This window comes from Pleurodeles waltl, chromosome 3_1, assembly GCF_031143425.1.
Source record: "Pleurodeles waltl isolate 20211129_DDA chromosome 3_1, aPleWal1.hap1.20221129, whole genome shotgun sequence".
NCBI classification, from domain to species: Eukaryota; Metazoa; Chordata; class Amphibia; order Caudata; family Salamandridae; genus Pleurodeles; species Pleurodeles waltl.
In genome coordinates this window covers 1,766,309,275-1,766,331,676 of record NC_090440.1, presented here as the reverse complement: position 1 = coordinate 1,766,331,676, position 22,402 = coordinate 1,766,309,275, and the positions used below count along the sequence as shown (strand labels likewise).

The 22,402-nt window shown below is 43.9% G+C and overlaps 1 protein-coding gene across 2 annotated transcripts in view; it reads right to left on the bottom strand.

The window, feature by feature from the left end:
- SATB2 (SATB homeobox 2) overlaps positions 1-22,402 on the bottom strand; it is a 329,978-nt gene that overhangs the window by 79,196 nt on the left and 228,380 nt on the right. For both annotated transcript variants that reach the window (XM_069225756.1, XM_069225755.1), the window contains one exon: positions 1,968-2,123. In XM_069225756.1, the coding sequence (XP_069081857.1) occupies positions 1,968-2,123 (156 nt within the window). The remainder of the gene's footprint in view (positions 1-1,967; positions 2,124-22,402) is intronic.

Here is a 22,402-nt window from a genome sequence, read left to right as displayed (position 1 = left end):
CCCTGGCACTGTGAGCTCGCTACAATTATATGGATAATTGGCAGCTATCTTACAATGGAGATTTCAACATCTTTCTTTAAAAACTCCATTCTAATGTGGCTGACATCTGTTCTTAAAACTGTATATAGCTCGCATTGCCAGGGGGTGTAAAGATAAGTGACCTATCACCTGTGGCACTTTCTGCTCCTTGGAAGCACACTGCAGTGACACAGCACAGACCGGGTGGTGCTTGCCAACTACTGCCTGTTACTGTACCCTATTCAGGAGCCAGGGAATGCCCTGCTGCAATCCTGGTACTACTTAGTTTTGCCAAATACTTGCGCAAAATATCAAACTGAAATACACCTGTGGGCTGATAGATGTGCGAAGGACACTTCAGCCAACCAGTGACTGAAGGGGGCTGAACCTCTGCCAGGCTGAAAACATAGCAGGAAAAAAACAACCGGTGACTGAACGGGGCCGACCTGCTGCCAGACCAAAAAAGAGCAGGAAAGAAACGAGGATCTCCAAGAATCCGATGTTTCTAAGCAATGCATCACAGCACCTATTTTGTGGAGAGGCTTGAAAAAGGCATAGGCTGATATAAAATCATTAGCAGCAAATGCCTTATTTAGAATACACATTTTACTAGCTAGGTGGGTACTAGGGCCTCTTTGTGCTGAAAGTGTGAATAGCAACCGTTGCTAAACTCCTAATTAATGCGTGCATTAAGGCCTAGAGGTTGTTACCTGCTTCGGGAGGACGAAAATACCATACTTTTATTAAATTAATTGCATAGTTCTTTCTTCTTAGGTGTAAGCTACGTTGTCCACATATGTCATGAATTACAGAGTGGAAAGTATTTCGCTGTTCTGAGTTGCCACACACAGAGAGTGTGCATGTAAAGACCTTGTGTATTTAGCAGGTATAAATTCCACTAGTTTTTTTTCCCAGTGCCACATGATGTTTGATTGTTTGTATGCTGCAGAGTTTAAGGTACCATTCTTTGGCTCATGAGTGACTTAACTTTGAAACCACATCAGAAAAGTAATTGGGCGTTTTGCAGCACACTCAAGCAACTGAAAGGACTAAAAAGGGCTAGATTTTCCAACACTCGCGGTGGCCTCTGTTCTCTTCTGACTGAGCTACCGAAACTCGCTCTTTATTGGCCTCCCTATAACTCCCTTACACTTCAACTCTGCACTTACTTTAAGTGCTCATGCTTTGTCTTCACAGCGCTGGACATGACAAATCCACCTTCTGGAGAGCAAACTGATATCCCCCGAAAAGATATTCGTCCCCAAATCTGCATCAAAATCTTCTCTTTGGGAAGATTATAGATTCATTGCCCCTCCCATATTGAACTGATTCCCACAAACAAGACAATTAAACCCAATCCCAATATCCATCTTGTGCACATGGTCACCTCCCAAACTGTAGAAAAAAAATCCCCTACCCAGACAGCAGAGCTTTCTCTGCATCGATTCAAGCTATTGCACCCCTGATGCAATGTATGAAACTGATGACATTCCTCTTCACTGAAAGACTCCTAGACAGGAACACTTTATGGTTGAGCAGGGAACGCCTCTTGAACACTATGTGCAGCACACTTAGATACATGCACACCCTTCAGACGAGCAATTAGATAAACAACCCTCAACATTCTTCTCTTAAGCTGTATATCACATCTCATCTGTGTCTGCAACGGTCAGCCCTCATGATAGACACAATCCCAAGAAATGCCATCCTCCTGATGTACTTGGGATTACACCTTCACCTCTCCCTTAAGATGTATGTGATGAAGAGACTCCATGCCAGGAACAGCCCCAATTTCTTCCTTTATTTTCTCAACAAAAATTCAGATAGTAAATTTGACTGTTATAACAGATCAGACTTCACAGGTACAAGCCCCCTATTCCGGGTAATGTCACAGCTATCACAGCTTTTCTTGCTGAAGGATTGGGTGTTAGCTACTGAATCACACTCACCTGGCTTTTGTTAGCAGCCACTTTGGCAAACAATGCTTGGGACACCTTGGCCCGCTTCATCTCCTGCTGTATTTCATCATAAATAGCAGCTGTGATGTTCAGATTTCCCCCTTCCACCTTGATGGGCAGTTCAGCTGTTGGCGTTGAAGTTTTAGGCTACAAAGAAAAAAAGACAAATGTAAAAAATAGTGTTGATGTTTATCACAGAGGTAGCCACAGAAAGTGCTATAGAATTTCCCTTTGCCCGGAGCCAAAAAGAAACTATGGTCACCAAAATGGGGAACTTCCTACTCATTATAATAAGCAGCAGATGATGCAAAATGTGTATGATTTCTACAGTGCATGCAATGGGAGGTGATCTAATCAGGTCTGGTTCAACCCATTTTGCTTATGTTCCAGAGTATACTTACTGAAAGAGATGTACTGGAATATGAACGCCTCATATGCTGGATTTATTTACATATGTTACCTACATATTCAACAGTAGAAAGATTCTCTCATCTTTCAAGTATTCTTTTAATCGTTCGAGACTGCAAGGTGATCTGCAGGCAATCCTTCTTTGACTGCTTTCCGGTCACTACCTCTGGATCAATCTGACAAATCAACTCATTCACAGGAAGCAAATTAGTCATTCATGAGATGAACCCACAAACTGGTCAATGTACCGTTGGCCATTTTAGGCCCTTTCAATTATGCAGTTAATCTCCTGTCCTACATCATTGAAAACTGCCGCTCTGCTTTGATTCCTCTGATCCAGTCGATCCTTTTATTCCTTCTTCTAGAAAACTGATGAAATGCAACAGATATTAGCAGGGTTTGTGTTGTGCACTGGTTATATTGTCTGTAGCATTTGACATTTTTGATCATTAACGCCTTTCAAGCTATTTACAACAGGGTGGGTTTGGGGTCAGATACAACTGTCTTCTTTTCTTTTATACAGGGCACAACTGGAGCCCCTTGCCCTGTTCATATCAAACCTAAACTAACGGATTGTGAAGTCACTGATAATCACTTTTATTAATACTGTTCGTCCATACAAGCATATGCTCTCTTTAGACGTGTTTTTGCTTCTTTTCTATATCTCTGTCAACAATACTGAAAAAAGACAGTGCCTCATCAGTTATCCATAAAGGATCCCGGCAGATACTCCAGTCCCTAATGAGGTACAATGACACAATCGAAAATTCATCTCTACTCTATTCTGAGCCAGGATTATGTCTCTCCTTACTGCATGCAAAGCACTCGAGAGTACTGCAGGCAAACACTTGTCTTGAGAAATAACCCTTAATAGTCATTTTGTGTGGAATTGGTCGTAATTGCCATTTTTTTGGTTTTTTTTTTTGCATTTGCTAATAAAGACTTCACACACTGCTGGAGTGCACCCTTATGTTCCATAGAAACGTGCCTTGTGATATAGCAAAACTACCTATCTTTATTACATACAAAGGCTTGCTAACCTTCAGGAGTCCTTCATCTATTCTATCATCTTCCTATTCACTCTGTCTCTTGAGGTCATGTGTCCTTGACGAAAACAAACTTGCTTGAATTGAACCAGGGCATGACTGAGCAGGTGATTTCTGGAAGTAACAAGTCAACACTTTGACCATCAGGCCTCTTGCTTTCAGCTTTGGGCTTTTTTCAGAAGCTTTGTCTTATAATCTTTATTTAGTTCGGAATGTTGGTTTCACAAAGACATCATACTCCTTTTTAGGGTGTGGACTATTTAAAGAAAATAATTTGGGCAATATTTTGCAATTCCACACTTTTTAACTTGATTATGGGGCTAGAAGCCTTCGCCCTGTATTAAGCCAGATAAGATTGGTGATCAGTCTTTGGGAGCATCTTTTCCACAGAACTGCGTTGGATATATTTCACATTCAAAAGGTAAAGCTAAACAGAAATAATCAGTTTTGAATGAAATAAGTCTACTAAATGGGTGGAGGTCCCTGAATAATAAATTATTACTGACTTTAATGCACTCCCTAGAGCTTTCCTCGATGTCTATTAAAGCGTGGCGCGTGTCATCCGAGTACGCACGGGCTGCCGCGGTTATTACCATGATCTGGAAGCGCCGGTCACCGCATCCCACCGAGGAAATCAGTGGAAATGAAAAGGCACTGCTTCATTCGATAGAACCGGCTCCGGGAGCCCCCTCGCTCGCAGCCTTCATACTCCTAAACGCATATTGTTATTTTAAGTATTCTGCCAGGCTCCTGTTAATTGAATGATTTCCCCACGCCAGCCTCCATGACAAATGAAGGACAAAAGGCTGCATTTTCGTTCCAACATCACCTAACCCTAGGTGAAGCGTGACAAAAAAACCCTCTTTCCAGGAGTCCAAGAAAGACCAACCTGATGTTCGGGGTGCCGATAATGAATATCTCGGGGTGAAATCTTACACTTCCTAATGGACATAGCATAGTTTAGTGATTACCAGAGGCCTTGCAGCATCAGGAAACCACATTTCTGAACTCACCTTCGAGGTTTGACCAAGCTGGGTATTCCTGGGCATGTAATTTACGATAATTGAAAGTGTTTTTGAATGGGGAATTATGGAGGCAAATGGTGTTACCACCAGGCGCTGCCTGTCCTTTATGGTGGAGGGGCCACGCCCCCCACCTTTTGCCCCTCATGAAGTGTGTCTGTCAGGATGAACAAAGGTCAGCCTGACAGACACTCTTCATGTTCAGGTCAGGCAGCCAGGAGCAGACATGCGCGATTTGCGCAGACTCCTGGCTGCCTGAGCTGAACTTTGCTGGGCTAAGGGGGTCACAGCTCCTATGGGCGTGACCTCCTCGGCTCAACAAAGGTGCCTCGAGGCCCTCCCCTGGGTGACTAGGAAAGCGTCACCCATTGACTTCGACCTGGACGCTTCAGGTTTAAGCCCTGAAGCGCCCAGGGCGGGTGTCAATCAGTGATACTTCATCACAGAGTGGGGTGGGGTCAGTAGTCTCACTGACCCCATCCCACTCTGTGACGATCCTGGGACTGCTGCCTTCCCTCATTGGCTGACACAATGTCAGCCAATGAGGGAAGGCAGCAGTCCCAACCCTCCTGGGGCCTCCGAGGCTGAAAGTAAGTGTGTGTGTGATCTTTTAAAATGAATGTTTGGTGCGTGTGCGCATGTTTGAATGTTATGAGTGTTGTTAATGGATGTGCGTGCGTGTGTGTGTGAAAGAATGAGTGTGTGTGTGTAACCTTTTAAAATGAATGTTTGGTGCGTGCGTGCATGTTTGAATGTTTTGAGTGTTGTTAATGGATGTTCGTGCATGCGTGCGTGTGCGTGTGAAAGAAAGAATGTGTGTGTGATCTTTTAAAATGAATGTTTGGTGCGTGTGTGCATGTTTGAATGTTATGAGTATTGTTAATGGATTTGCGTGCGTGTGTGAAAGAATGAGTGTGTGTGATCTTTTAAAATGAATGTTTGGTGCGTGGGTGCATGTTTGAATGTTATGAGTGTTGTTAATGGATGTGCGTGCATGTGTGTGTGAAAGAAGGAGTGTGTGTGTGTGCTTACCGACCGCGCCCCTCCCTCCCAAAGCTGCCGGCCACCACTGGTTACCACACAGAATTCTTCTGGAAATTCCCCGAATCGGGCAGTGAGGCTTGCGACAACCAGGATTATTCTGCCACTTACAAATATGACGCTTAACATTTGCAAGTAAAAATGCCTATAGGAAACGAGAAGCCATGTTTTTTGGTGTTTTTGGCCACATGCTGAGTCGGGATTTGGATCTGCGTACAGGATGTATGCTGGCAGACAGAGGGTTGCGAACTGAGTGCACAACAAAGCTGTAGGCACATGCCTAAGAATGGATCCGGAGTGTAGCTATAGATAAGGCAGCAGATGCAATGTCACCAGGGTCCAAGTGTAAGACGAACCATCTGCATCTCAAGTGTGGATGTGTTGAAATACGTTGCTGGGTACATGCAAACACGCTCTACTTCCTCTGCGACCCGAAATACAATTTCTATGCCAATGTGCACTGCTGTGCACTTGCTCTCGCATGCCACATGAACATGGTGATGGAGGCGCACTAATATCACCATGTTTCCGTTCAGTGATGGAACCTCACTGACACGCATAGGCCTTAGGTAGTCGTACACGTCACTGCTTACTATTAATTACAGTTAGAAATATAAACATGCATTCCACCACTCATGCATTTCATGGGCTATGAAGCATAATGGTCAGTGAATGAAGGCGTTTATTGCATTTTCTGGCTTGCCCTTAAGAGTAGGCTTTGAATGTGGGTCAGATGCATATGAGCAAGGCCATTTACAGACACCGAGAACATTTTGTGTATACACAAATTTGGTTTGTGAATCTGAGCATCTGCAAAAATGTACTCTTTTTCCAAGCTGTGTTATTTGTGAATCTCGCCCAAGTAGGCTTTGAAGGAAGTTCGGCATATGGAGAAAAGAAAGAGGTGGTGGGCCTGATCGTGGGTGAACTTTACAACCCACCCCTTTGTGTGAATCTCGGGAAACCTGTAATGGCGTCTGAGTACCGAAGGATGCATGTCCTCAGATCTATTTCCTAATCATAAACGTTTATCCTTTTATGCTGTTTTCTTCCTACACATCCAATGATTGTCAGTATTTTTCAAATCTATTACTGTTTATTGTACTACTGCTTGCTTACCTTTGTCTTCATTGCAAAAAAGCAGCCACGAGGCAGAATGTTGGATCTATATGAAGCATTTAAAATGCAGTCAACTAATGTCAGGAGCAGAAAGATTGCGAGTCACTAAGGAATATGCCTGGAGTTCAGGAGTCTGGGGTGTCAAGGCAAGAATAGCCTATTCATACGTGTCTTCTGAGCCAATCTGCTCACCTGTCCTTAAATATTAGCTGCTTGGATTTCATCTCACTGCATTTTGTTAGCATTATTTTTCAGTTCTCGGGACCCCAGCACACACCACACAACCAACTAACCCTGTTTAGGAAGCACAGGAAATGTGTGAGCACTAGTGTATTTTGTCTGTTGCCTCCCTTAGGAATTCACAAACTTCGAGTGAATTTACTTATTTTATCTACTTAGCATTGTCCTCTATAGTCCTTCATTCATCTTCAACAAGCACCAATTCAATGGTTCGCCCTGAACATCGTGGACTTATACAAAGCAGATAATGATAATAAAAAACAAACAGAAAGAATACATGAATAAACAGCTAGGGAACGTTAAATACAGTAAGCCTGAATTCAAGTTATTACAGATGAAAGAAAGGCGCTAGATGTGGAAGGTGACAGAGATCTCTAGTTCTACATAATAGAGCCTAGATGCTTTGTGTGGGCTCTTTCGATTGTTTCAAGAAACAACGAGCACACCGTTGAATAAATCAATGACGCTTGGTAAAGATGGCTGATGGAAGACCGACCAGCCATATGAGCTTCAATGCCGAGTTTTTATTAGCTGCAAAAGCTAGCTTTTATGGACGTTATAATAATCTGTACACATGCTTTATATGTTTTCATGTCACCAAATCTTTTTAAATGTATGTAATATCCCAAACAAAAATAAAAAATGAGTAACAGGTGTAATACTGTCCCATGTTCTAATCTAGGCTTCCATGTCACGTTAAAGAACCACTCATCCTTCGGTTTATGCCACCAGAACCCTTCGATGGTAAAATGACAGCATATTGCTGGTTCTGTATCCTCTATGTATTAAATTAACAGGTGAAAATTCAATGACTCCAAGAGTGATATTAATATTTAATAGTCATGGTTGTGATTGTAACATGGAACCTTTGAGGCAATGTGCAGGGATCAGTGCTTTAAAAGGGCCTGTACTCACTGGTACTCTGTACCAGCACTTATTTTTTATTTCGCCATGAGTACCAGAACTTATCTGTGCCCAGGGGGAGTACTGGTACTGTCTGCAGCATGTCAGGATTTCTAAAAAAAAATGGTGATCATATTAGCATACACAGCATTTCTACTCTGCAGCGCATACTTGTGTGATTACCGTTTCACACTGGCAGTGACGAGCACGTTAGCATCAGCACGACGTGTGACATCACCAAACAGGTAGCTGTGTGGCGGAAAGAAAAGGGAGCCCTTTGAAAATGTAGTTTCTGATGGCTTTCCCATCCTTCTTTGCCATATAGAAGAGACTGTCATCGACCAGGGGCAGCCAGGAGAAGCAGCAGCTACTGAACAGATTGGGGTTTTGGGGGGGATTGCCAACCAGAGTGAGGTCTCTCCCATCCCCCGGGAGGATTGGGGAAGGTAAAGCAGTCCAGGACAGCGGTGGGCTATGATGAGCTCTATTTCGGCTATAAGATAGCCCAAGGTATGCATATGAGCCATTTTGTAGGGCAGTCATCATTTTGCAACAGGTGACACAGTGGCTGGTGATTAGTCAGGGGATTCACAATTTTTTCCCTCCTTCCCACCCAGTTATCAGAGTGTCCAAGGTGCATGGATAGAGAGGGGGCTAAAATAGCAGGAAGTTGGTTTGTTGGGTGATGGGTGCACAGGGACGATGTAGGTTGTAATGGTTTGTCACGTGGAACAGGTGCAGGCGGAGGCATGGTGACTTTACATGGCCTACAGAAATGTAGGAATAGCGAGCCCGGCAGTGCACGTTGAGAACAAAAGTGGGGCTGGAGAACAGCAGGCCTGGACAAGCCAGGAAGTTAAACGTTGCTTAAGGAGTTATGCTAGTTGCAAGTTTATTGTTATATTGCATCAGAAGGCAGTTAACGATAGTAAACAATTTGAACAGTTTAAGGAGTACAATATGGCAACGTTAAGGGGAGGGGGTAAACAGTTTGAACAGTTTAAGGAGTACAATATGGCAAGGCCAAGGTTAAGGGGTGGGGGAGAGTAGGGTAGGGGAGGGGGTGAGTTTTGTAGGTAATTGGCTGTGTAGTGAGATCATTAGTTTTGGAAGGCGAAGGCCGAGGTTTTTTTCGAGTTGTAAGTGCATCTGTTTTCCAATAAAGCAGCCTTTTCCACAAGATACATGTGTCAATGTTGGAAATGCCTCCCTCTTCTCCAATTTCCTCCAGGACCGGCCAGGGACCCTGGTCAGGATTCCTCCATCTAGCGCTATCCGGGACCCAGGAAGCAAGGATGGATTTCTGTAGCTGGGCCTCTCATCTATGCAGCGTCAATGAGAATCCAGAACTCAATTCCTGCAGCTGGTGGACCCTTCACCCATGCAGTGGCTGCTGCGGAGATCTTCAGGGCATAATAAACGGTAAGTTGGAGTCATCTTTCATCGAGGCCAATGCTTGTGCTCAGTAAGCACAGTCTCTTGCATTATTGTCGGGCTGATTTTAGTTTTCTTTTTTTTTTTTACACTTGAGTCAAGCTGTTAACCCCAAAGAAGCGGTACAGGAGCTGGAAGTACGGTGTGACCCCCAAAATAACCAAGATGGAGGTAATAAGGTGAAAGAGCAAAAAGATGCCTTTTAATGTTTTTTTTTCTCTTGTCACAGAGGTCAAATGTCAGGCAATATGCCTGACACATTTCTGGTTATTCTTCTAACATGGAGTTTGATGTTTTTTTTCTCTGACTGCAGAGTTGGAAGATTTTTAAAAGTCTGCAGGATGTCGTTTTTTAGTAACACACAACAAAACATAAAAACCTGTCATTTAACTGTACAAATATTCTAACATTAGTAGTAAGAAAGGGCATAGGAACAATTCTTTTGAAGTGCCATTGAAGAATTTATTAGGATCAAAACAAAGCATTGTACTTTACTGGTCGATGCGCAAAAGATAACTGTGGAACTAGCGCCCTAGATTCCAATCATGAGGTAGGTGCAGTGGCACAGAAGCCTGGAGGGCCTACGGAGCCCAGATTATTGCCGAAGTTTACAGGTCAAACAGGAGCCCATTTTCCTTAATTGAACTCAGGAGCATGACACACTAGCTACGCCACTCGCTGGATCCCTGTGACTTCAGAGATGAAAATTATTCCAGCACCAAGCTTCTCAAATCATAGACCGCAGAATCGTATCAGTTATCACTCAAACCAAGAAAATATATATTCCTAGTAAGAGTTTGCTAATGGCCTCGCCCCTGCCCCAACCCACCCCCTCGGTCATGGCTCAGTTCGGTGAGTGCCTGCACTTTCCTTTTCCCACTGAAGGCACTGGCAGGGATGTTTAAGGTTAGTCACGCCGGACTGTAATAATAACCTGTACTTTGATCTTTGAACTCTAGTAGGACTTGTGTGATTGCGCACTCAAAAGAACAGTTGTCCTTAGAATATATTTGATTGACACTTGTGTATTGCATGTCCATAGGCTTCAAGGCAGCTCAGTTTGACCGTTGATGAGTTTGTCTACATCGACTACTTCAGTCTTTATTTAATTTATGAAATCGTAATGTCGATGTTTTTAAACCTCATAATGTTTTTTCCTGTACAGTGCAATTGAACTGAGGATAACACACCTTTCTGTTTTGTGATGAATAGGCAGAATGTGAAGGTTGAAAGGGAACTCTCATGTTTTTGTTCCGAAAATGTAGGTGTGAATGTGAAAACCACTGTCTCTATATTGCTATAGAAAATATTGAAATGCCTCAGTACTTTTTCTTATACTACTACAGAATTTACATTATGCCTATAGTACAGTAAACATAATAGAAAGACTAGATTCTGCAATTCAAACAATAGCCATCCTTTTATCACTACCATACTGAGGGCATTTACAAACATTCTGTTATATTTGTGAGTGCAAAGTTTGTGGGTGGGTCTAAGGAGGTAATAAGCGGGGGAAGGTGAAGCGGTGTACTTTAGACTAACCTTATTGGGGCCTGACAAATTATGTCAATGTGGGCAGAAGGCGACAATTGATCATGGCCAATACTGATGCACAAATATTTGCAGGTCGCCTGCAGTTTGGATTAGTTTTAAAATAGTCTCCTGGGTGAAAAGTACAGCATTGACAAAGTCTCTCACTGCAAGTCCAACAAAGTCTATGCCTAGCATCCTGTGCCCACATGGCAAAGCCGCCCTGTGAATACTGTGCTTATTGGTACTGGAGACGAGGCATTACCTGGAGACGTCAGCCAGGGAGAAAATATATCTTTATTGTTGCTGTTAATAAGCACGTTGATAAAGGGACATTAGGAACTTATGATAAGATCATACTAACCTGGGTTACGAAATGTATACAGATTTCCTGAAAACACCTCATTTGAAGGAATATGATAGTAATTGTCTGCAACTAAATAATATTGAACTCATTTATGTTTTTTTTTTTGTGTTTGAAACAATCGAGCCTCCATACACCGTACTGACCTACTCAATCAATCAATCAATCAATCAGCAGATTTTTAGAGTGCGACTAGTCACCCTCTAGGGTCTTAAGGAGCTGGAAGGTGGGGGCAGCAAGGGAACAGTCATCGAGGATCAGTTGGGGATAAGTCGAAGAGCCATGTTTTGAGGTCTTTCCTGAATTGCAATAGGGTGGGAGATCTTCTGAGGTGGATGGGGAGGGAGTTCTGGGTCTTTGCGGTGAGGTTTGAGTAGGCTCTTCCTCCGGCTGTGTTCTTCAGGATGCGTGGGATGGTGCTGAGGGCGAAGTCGGTGCAGCGGAGCTGTCTGGTGGGCATGTAGAAGTGGAGCCTGCAGTTGAGGTATTCTGGTCCAACGTTGTGAAGGGCTTTGTAGGCATGTGTGAGAAGCTTGAATGTTATTCTCTTGTCTATTGGGAGCCAGTGCAGGTCTCTGAGTAGGGCGGAGGTGTGGCTGTGTCGGGGGGTGTTCATGATGAGACAGGCGGAGGTGTTCGAGATGCTTTGCAGTCTTTGCCATACCCTGGCGGTGGTTCCGGCGTAGCGTGTGTTGCCGTAGTCTAGACTGTTCTTCTGGATTTGGTTGGGATCCATTTGAAGATTTTCCGGAGCATGCGCATGGTGTGGAAGCAGGCGGAGGAGACTGCACTGACTTGACGGTTCCTCAAGAGTGCTGAGTCCAGGATGAAGCCGAGGTTGCAGACGTGATCGGTAGGTGCCGGTGTGCTTCCGATGGCAGTGGGCCACCACAAGTCGTCCCAGGCAGAGGGGTTGTTGCCGATTATGAGGACTTCTGTTTTGTCGGGATTTACCTTGAGACAGCTATCCTTCATCCAGGCGGCGACTACCTTCATTCCGTTGTGGAGGTTGGCTTTGGCTGTGTGCGGGTCATTGGTGAGGGAGATGATTAGCTGTGTGTTGTCGTCATATGAGACGATGTTGAGTGCATAGTATCACCTATTGGGTGACTTAATAAATTACGTAATCAATGAAATGATTAATAAAATCACATACTACTTTAATTTACAGCAAGGGAATTTTTAGTTTTAAACTGATTTAAGTTTGCAAGTTATTTTCACTGTGTGATTGTCAGAGAAACATCATCTTGGATTATGGGGGGCTAATCCCTTAATGGGGACCTTATTTATAATTGACGGTTTAAAGCTTTTACAGTGGCTTCATATCTGAAGGCCAGGGCAAGACAAGAGTACGCAGTAGCTGCTTTTTCATATTCATGTCTGACACAAGGACTTTTATATTCTTAAACAACACTTTACCAGACATCATCCTCTGCATGAGGCAGCATTGATATTTAGTATGTGATACATTAGAGCAGGAGTCTCCAACCTTTTCTACATTATAAGCTACTCATGCTTAATGAACATTATCTTGAGCTACTAATATTATTAGTGTTGTAAGACGTCAGGCAAGATTACATAAATGGCCACTCCATGCAAGATTATTTATGTTGTTCACGTCGGTGCATTGAGCTGTGTAGCCAATAATAATGTAAAAAAAAAGTTATCAATTTGGAATGCTGTACATGGCTAGCACATAACAGCCAAGGTTTCACTTTACCAAGGTAGTTAGTCTCCCCAAACCTGCATAATCTATCACTCAAATCTCATCTTTAAATATAACATAACCTGTATTTGTAAAGTGCATGTTCATTCTAAGGCATTTTGATGTTAAAAATAGCATATGCTTATGGTACACAACTCAATGGTTGCATTGGAAATTCAATTGGAACGTCAACCAATTTTCTTCAAACATCACTTTTGATTTTTGAAAATGCAAATTTTTATCTTGAAGAAACACTTTCTAATGTAGGTATACAAATATTTATATATATATATTTACTGAAAAAAACAAAGGTTGCAGGGACTAAGGTAACAATAACTTGTGCCCCCGCCATGCACAGTGTTCTCATCAAATTGCATTGCAAATGTTGCAGAAATAACATCAATGATGCCATAAACTTTGTCATTAATGATGTAATACAGGGTGTAGTTAGCAAGTTATAATTACCTTAAGGCGTGAGTTATAGTTACTTGAGTAAACAATAACTACAACTGCTGAATTTCTACGGTTTTGTGTGTGGAAATTCAGAACCTAACTATACCGACCCTGTAACCTTTGTTTTTTTCTGTGAATTTCTATGTTTTTTTCAGCATGTGACGATGTGAATATGAGCAGCGCCGAGCACTGCCTTTGGCCGTGTGCAGCAGGGGTTGGCCGCAGGGCCCTGCCTATAGCCAGGCCTGTCGGTCAACCCCCCTGCATACACCCAACCCAAGCTGCACACGGCCTTTGGGGTGGGTGGTTTTTTTTTCTTCAATTTTTCTCTGGAACCCCGGTTCCACCTTTGGAACCGCAGGTCTGGATTCGAGGATCCACTTGTGGATCCGCGCTTCCATGGATCGGACGGAAAAAAATAAGTGGCCCATTTTTGTCCACGAGGGGTCCCTAAGGGACCCACCCTATTTGTCCTAGGGCATCAGGATACCTGTATCATGAACCCTTATAGGTTTTTGTACTCTCCTTTTCCCACCGACCCGAGATGATGCAACAAACAAAATGGCGGCCACAACTTTTCTGTCAGGTTGCAATCAGCCAGTCAAGGCCTTGCTTTTCCCCTGGATTCGCGAATCCGAAGCTGGAACCGTGGGTCAGGATCTGTGGAGGATCCACATCCATATTTATCTATATTTTTTTGCCTTAAATTACTCCAAAACTACTGAATGGATTCAGACCAATTCACAAAAAACGTGATCTGCAAAACAGAATCTAGCTTCCTGCCAAATTTGGTGTAATACTGTTCAGCAGTTCGGGCTGTAGCCGTGTCTAAAGGTCCTATGGAAAAATCGATGGGGAAAATGCATTTTGGGACCCCCACTTTTTCTCTGCCCCGCTTGACACATCACCTCAAAACTTTCAAGACAGAAGCTGAACTTAGCAAAGTATATGTTTTGAAAGTTTTGTGAAGATTCATCAAATGGCACCAAAGTTATCAGCAAAACAAAAAGTGTTTTTTCTACAGAAACTAGGTCCTAACTATAACTACCTAGTGGCGACCGCCACTAGATATATACATATGTGTGTGCATGTGTGTGTGTGCATATATATACATGGTAGCTATAGTCCTTTTCAGTGCTAGAGGATCTACCACTCACTTCAATATGCTTCAGTGTATGTACGTAATGCAGAGATGTAGCTGTTGTTAGTCCATTTTCCTTTCTTGCATTAAGGCACTGGCACATTGGGTAGAAGGTGACTAACACTGTGGAAACATAAATAAGTGGTCAATAAAATGTGATTTTTTTTAACCTGTTTCTGGGACTCCTGGTACCCTTATTTTTCAGCCATAAAATGTTAAATGCTTCTGTATATTTGCTTCACTGTCTTCGCGGTTGTCACTAACTACATAGGAGATTTATGTAATTAAAAAAACTAGAAAGGTGCATGACCTAGAAAATAATGCTGTCTAGAACTGTTTCAGTATCTTGCTCTGTGTTTTTTTTCAAGTCACACAAGCTAATACAGGCCAGATGTATGACCTTTTTTTTTGTGACTCGCAATTTGCGATCTGTTTGGGAATCGCAAATTGAGAGTCACAAAACAAAATGTACTAGTGTTAAGTACACTGCTTGTGATTCCCAAAGGGGTCGCAAATGACCTACCTCATCAATATTCATGAGGTATGTCGCAATTTGCAACCCAATTGGGAATGGCCGCACTCACAGGGATGGCCTGCTGGGGTCAGCAGGCCACCATGTTCGATGACTGCTTTTTAAATAAAACATTTTTTTAAAAAAATTCAGCCCGCTTTTCTGTAAAGAAAACAGGATGCATTTTAAACAAAAAAATGAGGAGTTTTTTTTTTCATTTTTTCAGAGTGTGCAGTGGTCCATGGTCCCATTACCTGCTCTGAAAAAAATATTTGTGCTTCCATTCACAAATGGGAAGGGTCCCATGGGAACCCCTTCCCGTTTGCGAATGGGTTACCACCTACTTGAAGTTGGTGGTAACTGCGATTGTTTTGTGACCACATTCATGGTTGCAAAACAATCATACATGCCATTCAGATTCTGTATTAGTTTTTAATATCTGAACACGCCCTTTCCCAATACCGAATCGTAAAACCCAAAGCGCGATTCAGTAACAAGTTACCAAATCGCAATTTGGGCTTTGTACATCCCAAAAAACCTTATTCTATTCGATTTTCGATTCTATGAATTAGCCCGTTTGCGACTAGAAAAATGTTTGTACATGTGGCCCTACATGTTTTGTCCATATGTACGACGTAAACTGAACCTTTAAGTGTGTTTCACTTGTTGATAGCATTGGATAACAAGCATTGGCAAATTTAATAGGTGTCTCCTATGCAGAGCTATTTGCTTTGCCAATGTCTTTCGGCTGTGTTGTACAGCAGTGTGGCTGTGCAGCATGGCTAAAAGTTAGAAAAAAATTGTGCTATGATGTGACCAGCATTAGCAACACGAAACAAGTAAAATGGTCCATGGGAGGGTGGAAGGGAAGAAGCAGAGCACACAACAGGAGGATGGGAGAAAAGAAGCAACACAGACAATGAGAGGGTGGGAGGGAAGAAGTAACACAGACAATGAGGGGGTGGGAGGGAAGAAGCAACACAGACAATGACAACAGGGGAAAAAGAAAGAAAAAATAGTACCTCAATCACAGAATGAGGAGTTGAACAGCGCTAACCAAAATGAAGCAATCAGTACTTGCTCCATATGAAAGAAGAGGAAGTGAAACCAGCACACTCTGGCTAATTAAGTGGCAGCAAATACGAGTGACAATGACGACAATGAAAGATAAGAATTGGGCGGGCTCCACACCCTTTTTAGTAAACAAATTGTCTTGCACCCAACAGCGCATACACTGTCTCAGGTGAGACCTACAAAGTACAATCACAGCTATCCACACTTGTATGGCTTAAAATATTGAATCATTCACATGCACACAACTTTATATTCTGTAGTCCTCATGAAAGCATGGGAGTAGGAAGTGTGGGGGACGCGGGGGATGTATCCCCCCCCAGATTTTGGAGGGTGGGGGACAAGAGGGACGAAGGTGGGGGGGTCAAGGGGACAAAATAATTTCCCCTTTTACATCTACTATTCAGAGGGCCATTAGCGCACAAAAGCGCTACTTATAACAGCCCAGTACCGACCATCCTCCAATCTGATGGTAACAGAATGAAGGTGAGTTTGGAGGCCCCCTGCGCCCTCTGCTCTTTTGTTTGTCCTGTTCACAGCTGTGGGCATTAAGGGTGCTCATAAGAACAAAGGGCACGAGGAGCAGAAAAGAGTTTTGGATGATTACTGTCTGCATCACCTGCCGCCTTGAAGAGGAGAGCTACAGGACGCCTTCCAGAGGAGCTGCAAGACAATGAGGAAGATCGAAAGAGGAAACAGAGCCCCACTCACCCTGATGCCTGCAGGCTAGAAAGGAGACTCTGTGAAACACAATATTTGTTTTTGCCTAAGATCACACCAGTTGGTGAAACAGTGAAGTTGAGAATGGGCCCAGATTTTACCTTTTCACTCAATAATTTAGCTATTAGAAGGGTATATTTTTCTAACATTTATGTTTAATGTTTTGTTATCTAGGTAATGAAGGGCTTGATTATAGCGTGGCTAACAGGGAGAAGCCGTATTTCATTTTGGGCAGTTATGCCTAGCGTTATTATTTATGTTGTTGTTATCGTTACATACTTCAGCATATTGAAGTATATTATCTTTTCTCTATCTTTTCTTCACTGTACTCTGAAACAATCTACCCTATGCCACTGCACCCTACACCACTTTTCTCCACTCTGTGCTACTCTACGCCACTGCAATCTATGCTGTACCACTCTACTCTACACCACTCTACTCTGCAGCACTCTACACTACGCCACTGCAATCTATGCTATTCTACTCTATCCATTGTACACTACACCCCTGCACTCTTCACCACTTTACTCAAAACCAATACACTCTATGCCACTGCACTCTATGCCAATCTACTCTGCACCACATTACTCTATTCCACTGCTTTCAATGCCACTGTACTCTGCACCACAGCACTCTAGGCGACTGCACTCTATGCCACTCTACAATACACCACTGTACTCTGCGACCCTCTAATCTGCAACATTGCACTCTGCCACTGAACTCCACGCCACTCTACTCTGCACCACTATATTCAATGCAACTGTACTCTGTCCCACTCCACTCTTTTCTGCACCACTACACTCTAACCTACTCTACTCTACACCACTCCACTGTAGGCACTTCACTCTACTTTGAAATCATATCCTCTATGCCACTGCAATCTACTCAACTCCACTCTATGCTATGCCAGTCTAATCTACCCTGCACCACTCCAATGTACCCTGCGCCACTCAAATCTGCTCTGCACCGCTCTATGCTACTGCACTCTACATCACTATGCTCCACTCTGCAACAATCTACTCTTCACCACTATACTGTACTCTGCAACAATCTACTCTACGCCACGGCACTCTATGCAACTCTATTCTACTCTGCACCAGTGTACTCTAAGCCACTCTTCTCTACTCTGTATCACTCTACATCACTGCACTCTACACCAATGCATTTTATGACACTCTACTCTACACCACTGCCCTTTATGACACTCTACTCTGCAACACTGCACTCTGCCACTGAACTATACTCCTCTCTACTCTGCACCACGGCACTCTACTCTGCACCGCTCAACTATATGCCACTCTACTGCACTCTTCACCAATGTACTATATGCCACTACACTCTAAGCCACTCTACTCTGCATCACTGCACTCTGCCACTGCACTCTACAACAGTCTACTCTACCTTGCACCACTCCACTCTACCATGCACCGCATCACTCTGACACAGCACTATGAACCACTGCAATCTATGCTGTGCCACTCCACTCTGCTCCCCTCTACTCTTCACCACTCTACGCTACTGCACTGTACGCTAAACCAGTGCAGTCTTCGTCAATGCACTCTACACCACTTCACTCAAAACCAATGCACTCTATACCACCACACTCTACACCAATCTTCTTTGCACCACTGTACTCTATGCCACTTCACTCTAGAACACCCAACTCCATTCTATAACACTTCACTCTGACATAACACTCTATGATACTAGACTCTGACACTCTATTCAGTTAAACTCTAACACTTTCTCCACTCTGTAACTCCCTACACAACTCCCTATACGCCACTCCATTCCACTTTACTCCACTCTATGCCACTCCACACCACTCTATGCCACTTCAATCTACGATACTCTACTCAACGCCACTGCACTGCCCTCTATGCCACTCCACTATACAACAATGTACTATGCTCAACAACACTCTACCCAACTTTCTCTATGCTAGTTCATGTTACTTTACTTCACTCTACTCCAGTTCACTCTTATTTATGCCTTTCCACTCTACGACACTCTGCCACTCCACTCTCTGACACTCTATTACACTGTGACACTACTCCACTCTACTACTACTTTATGGCATTGGCGCTTGATTAGAGATTCAGATCTCCATTGATTGCCTTGTCACTCATATGAGACGGGAGTCAGATTTATCTTCGCCGTTTTGGTTACAAGCACTCTGTAACCCTTTTAACTCAAACTTAACGAAGGCTTAGGATGATCCTGATACTTGTCTAGGGGATCGAAATATCGCCGGCCAAAGTACCTTGACTTGAATTTGTGATATTGTACATAAGTTGGCATAAGCATAGGTACTATGAGCTAATGACTTCTTGATTCACTATTTGAGTCATTCATGTAAAAGTGAGTGTATAAAAGCTTGTAAATCATTATTGTGGATGCTAACCTTGTAGGAAAGTAGCCTCTTTCTAGCTTGGTTACCTCCACATTTGGCCTGTTTGGCAGTGTGTTTGAGTGTGTCTACTGGGATCCTACTAATCAGGACCCCAGTAGTTATGCTTTCTTCCTTAAACTATGGTTGTTGTATACTGGTAACCCAGTATTTCACCCAAGATTGGCATACTGGTGCCCCCTTATAAGTCCCTAGTATATGGTACTTAGGTACCCAGGGCATTGGGGTTCCAGGAGATCCCTATGGGCTGCAGCATTTCTTTTGCCACCCATAGGGAGCCCATGCAAAGGCTTCTGCAGAACTGCCATTGCAGCCTGCGTGAAAAGGTGCATGCACCCTTTCACTGCCAGTTACACTGCACCAGGTCACTTATAAGTCACCCCTATAGCAGGCCCTCCAGCCCTGATGGCAGGGTGCTTAGTACCTGTGTGTGAGGGCCCCCCTGCACTAGCAGAGGTGCCCCCACGAGCTCCAGGACCATTTCCCCAGACTTCAGGAGTGTGGGGATGACATTTTACATGTGTACTGGAAATAGGTCACTACCTATTCCCAGCTACATGATGGTAACTCCAAACATAGGTATGTTTGGTATCAAACATGTTGGTATCATACCCCAAGGCTTTTGCAAGCATTGGTTGTATGATTTCATGCACTCTGGGGGCTCCTTAGAGGACCCCTAGTATTGCCATTCCAGCCTTCTGAGGTTTTCCAGGCAGCCCCAGCTGCTGCCACCTCTCAGACAGGTTTCTGCCCTCCTGTTGCTTGAGAAGCTCAAGCCCAGGAAGGCAGAACAAAGGATTTCCCTTGAGACAGGGGTGTTACACCCTTTCCCTTTGGAAATAGGTTTGGAAGGGGTAGCTTTCTTCCCCAGACCACTGGAAATTCTTTGAAGGGCACATTTGGTGTCCTCCTTACATAATCCATTCTACACTGGTTCAGGTACCCCCAGTCCCTGCTCTGGCACGAAACTGGACCACCACCCCAGGTGTGCTGCTCAGAGCTCCTCCAGAGGGTCCCTGGGTTTTGCCATCTTGGTTTCCAAGTTGGCAGCGAACTCTGGGAGCATCTGAGTGGCCAGTGCCAACAGGTGGTGTCAGGGCCGTCCCCTGGTAGGTGCTTACCTGTTTAGCTGACCAATCCCCCTTTCAGGGCTATTTAGGGTCTCTCCTTTGGGAGGTTCTTCAGATTCAGATTGCAAGACTCCAGCAGGAATCCTATGCATCCTTTACTTCACTTTCTCACAGAAGACACTGCATCTGGACCCTCCAGGAACTCCACAAACTGCAACAACGAAGCAAAGACGACTTCTACAACATTGTATCTCCAGCTCTTGCCAGCAAATGCAACTGTTTCCCGGTCGTGCATCCTCAGAGGACAGCCTGTCTTCAGTCTGCACCAGAAGAATGAACGAATCTCCCTTGGAGTGAAGGAGTCACTCCCCTGCTTCAGCAAGCACCACTCTGCAACGATGAGCATCTGCATGGGTCCCCTCTCCTGACGAGTTGCATGGATCCTGCATCACGAGTGGTGGACTGAAGTGGTCCCGATGGTCCTGGCATCCTACTGTCCAGCTTTGGTGGAGGTAAGAGCTTGCCTTCCCACGCAAGACAGTACCCCTGTGCACCATATGTTTTTCAGTTGCCAAGGCTTGTTGGCATCCTTCTATGAAATTCTTTGTGCACAGTGTAGCTCCGGGCACCCAGCACTTCTTCCTGAGATGCACAGCTTCCTGAGTGGTTCTCTGGCGGCGTGGATCCTTTGTTTTTGTGCTGCGTGGGCCTCCTTTTGCAACTCCTTTGTCCCCATGCTGGGGGACTCCTGTGTGTGCTGGCTGGTATTCTGTGGGCTCTCTGAGTTGCTGAGAGCCCCCTCTAACTCCTCCTCTTGGGTAGAGTCCACCAGGTCCCTCCTGGTCCCGGGCAGTGCCATTTTCCGCTAACCATGAGCTCTGCCTGTGCCAAGGCTTGTTGGTGGAATCCAGCGATGCAAACCAGGCTGCAATCATCTATCCAGTGTGAGATATCATCTGCACCAATCACGAACCTGCATCCATCTTCTTGGGTGCAGTACTGACTGTTGTTCTTTACCAGTGGTTCTTCTTTTGCACCTTAATTTGGGTTAGCAGGGGCTCCTGTCCTCCCTGGACTCTTCTGTGCTTCTTGGACTTAGTCCAATTCTTCCACAGGTCTTTAGGTCCAGGAATCCACCCTTTGTGTCTTGAAGTATCTTCTGGTTCTTGCATTATCTTCTTTCTCGTCTTCTTGTATGTTCTTGGAAAGTTACTGTGATTTACTCCTGCTTTCCTGGGCTCTGAGGTGGGTTCTATTACTTACCTTTGGTGTTTTCTAATGCTCCCAGCGCCCCTCTACACACCACACTTGCCTAGGTGGGAAACCAACATTCGCATTCCACTTTCTTAGTATATGGTTTGTGTTTCCCCTAGGCCCATTTCTAACCATTGTGATTTTCACTAATTGCACTGTTTTCTAACTGTTTTTATTGCTATTGCTGCATACTAGTGTATATAATTGGTGTATTACTTACCTCCTAAGGGATTATAGTCTCTATGGTATTTTTGGCATTTGGGTCACTAAAATAAAGTACCTTTATTTTTGTAACACTGAGTATTTTCTTTCATGTGTGTGAGTACTGTGTGACTACAGTGGCATTGCATGAGCTTTGCATGTCTCCTAGATAAGCCTTGGCTGCAGCTACCCCTAGAGAGCCTGGCGTCTAGACACTGCCTACATTTCACTAATAAGGGATAAATGGACGTGGTATAAGGTGTAAGTACCATAGGTACCCACTACAAACCAGGCCAGCCTCCTCCAAACCACTGTACTATATAGGTTACTTTTTACATTTTTGTTGTAATTGGTGACATTAGGTCATCCAGATAACTTGTGTAATGCCCGAATACCAGTCTTTCTCAATTTCCCCTGTTGATGTTTTCCCACTACATTTGATCTTTTATATTTTGATTGAATAAATGCATAAAACATTCCATTTGCATACTACTTTAATATCATTGTTTATGGGAGTGGTGTTGCATTTTATTCAAGGGACCCCTGTTCCTTTGAAGTTGGTTTACTGCTCCATTCTAGGACACTCTACTTACTTCATGATACTACGCCACACCAGTCGATGACACATCATTCTCCTTTATGCCATTAACTTTGAGCCATGCTGAATAGTAGTCGCGCTAGTGTACAGCATGGCTAAAACACATTGGCAAAGGCAATAGAACTTGCATAGGCGAGACCTATTGGCTATGCCAATGCTTGTTTATAAAGTATGAACTTTAAGGC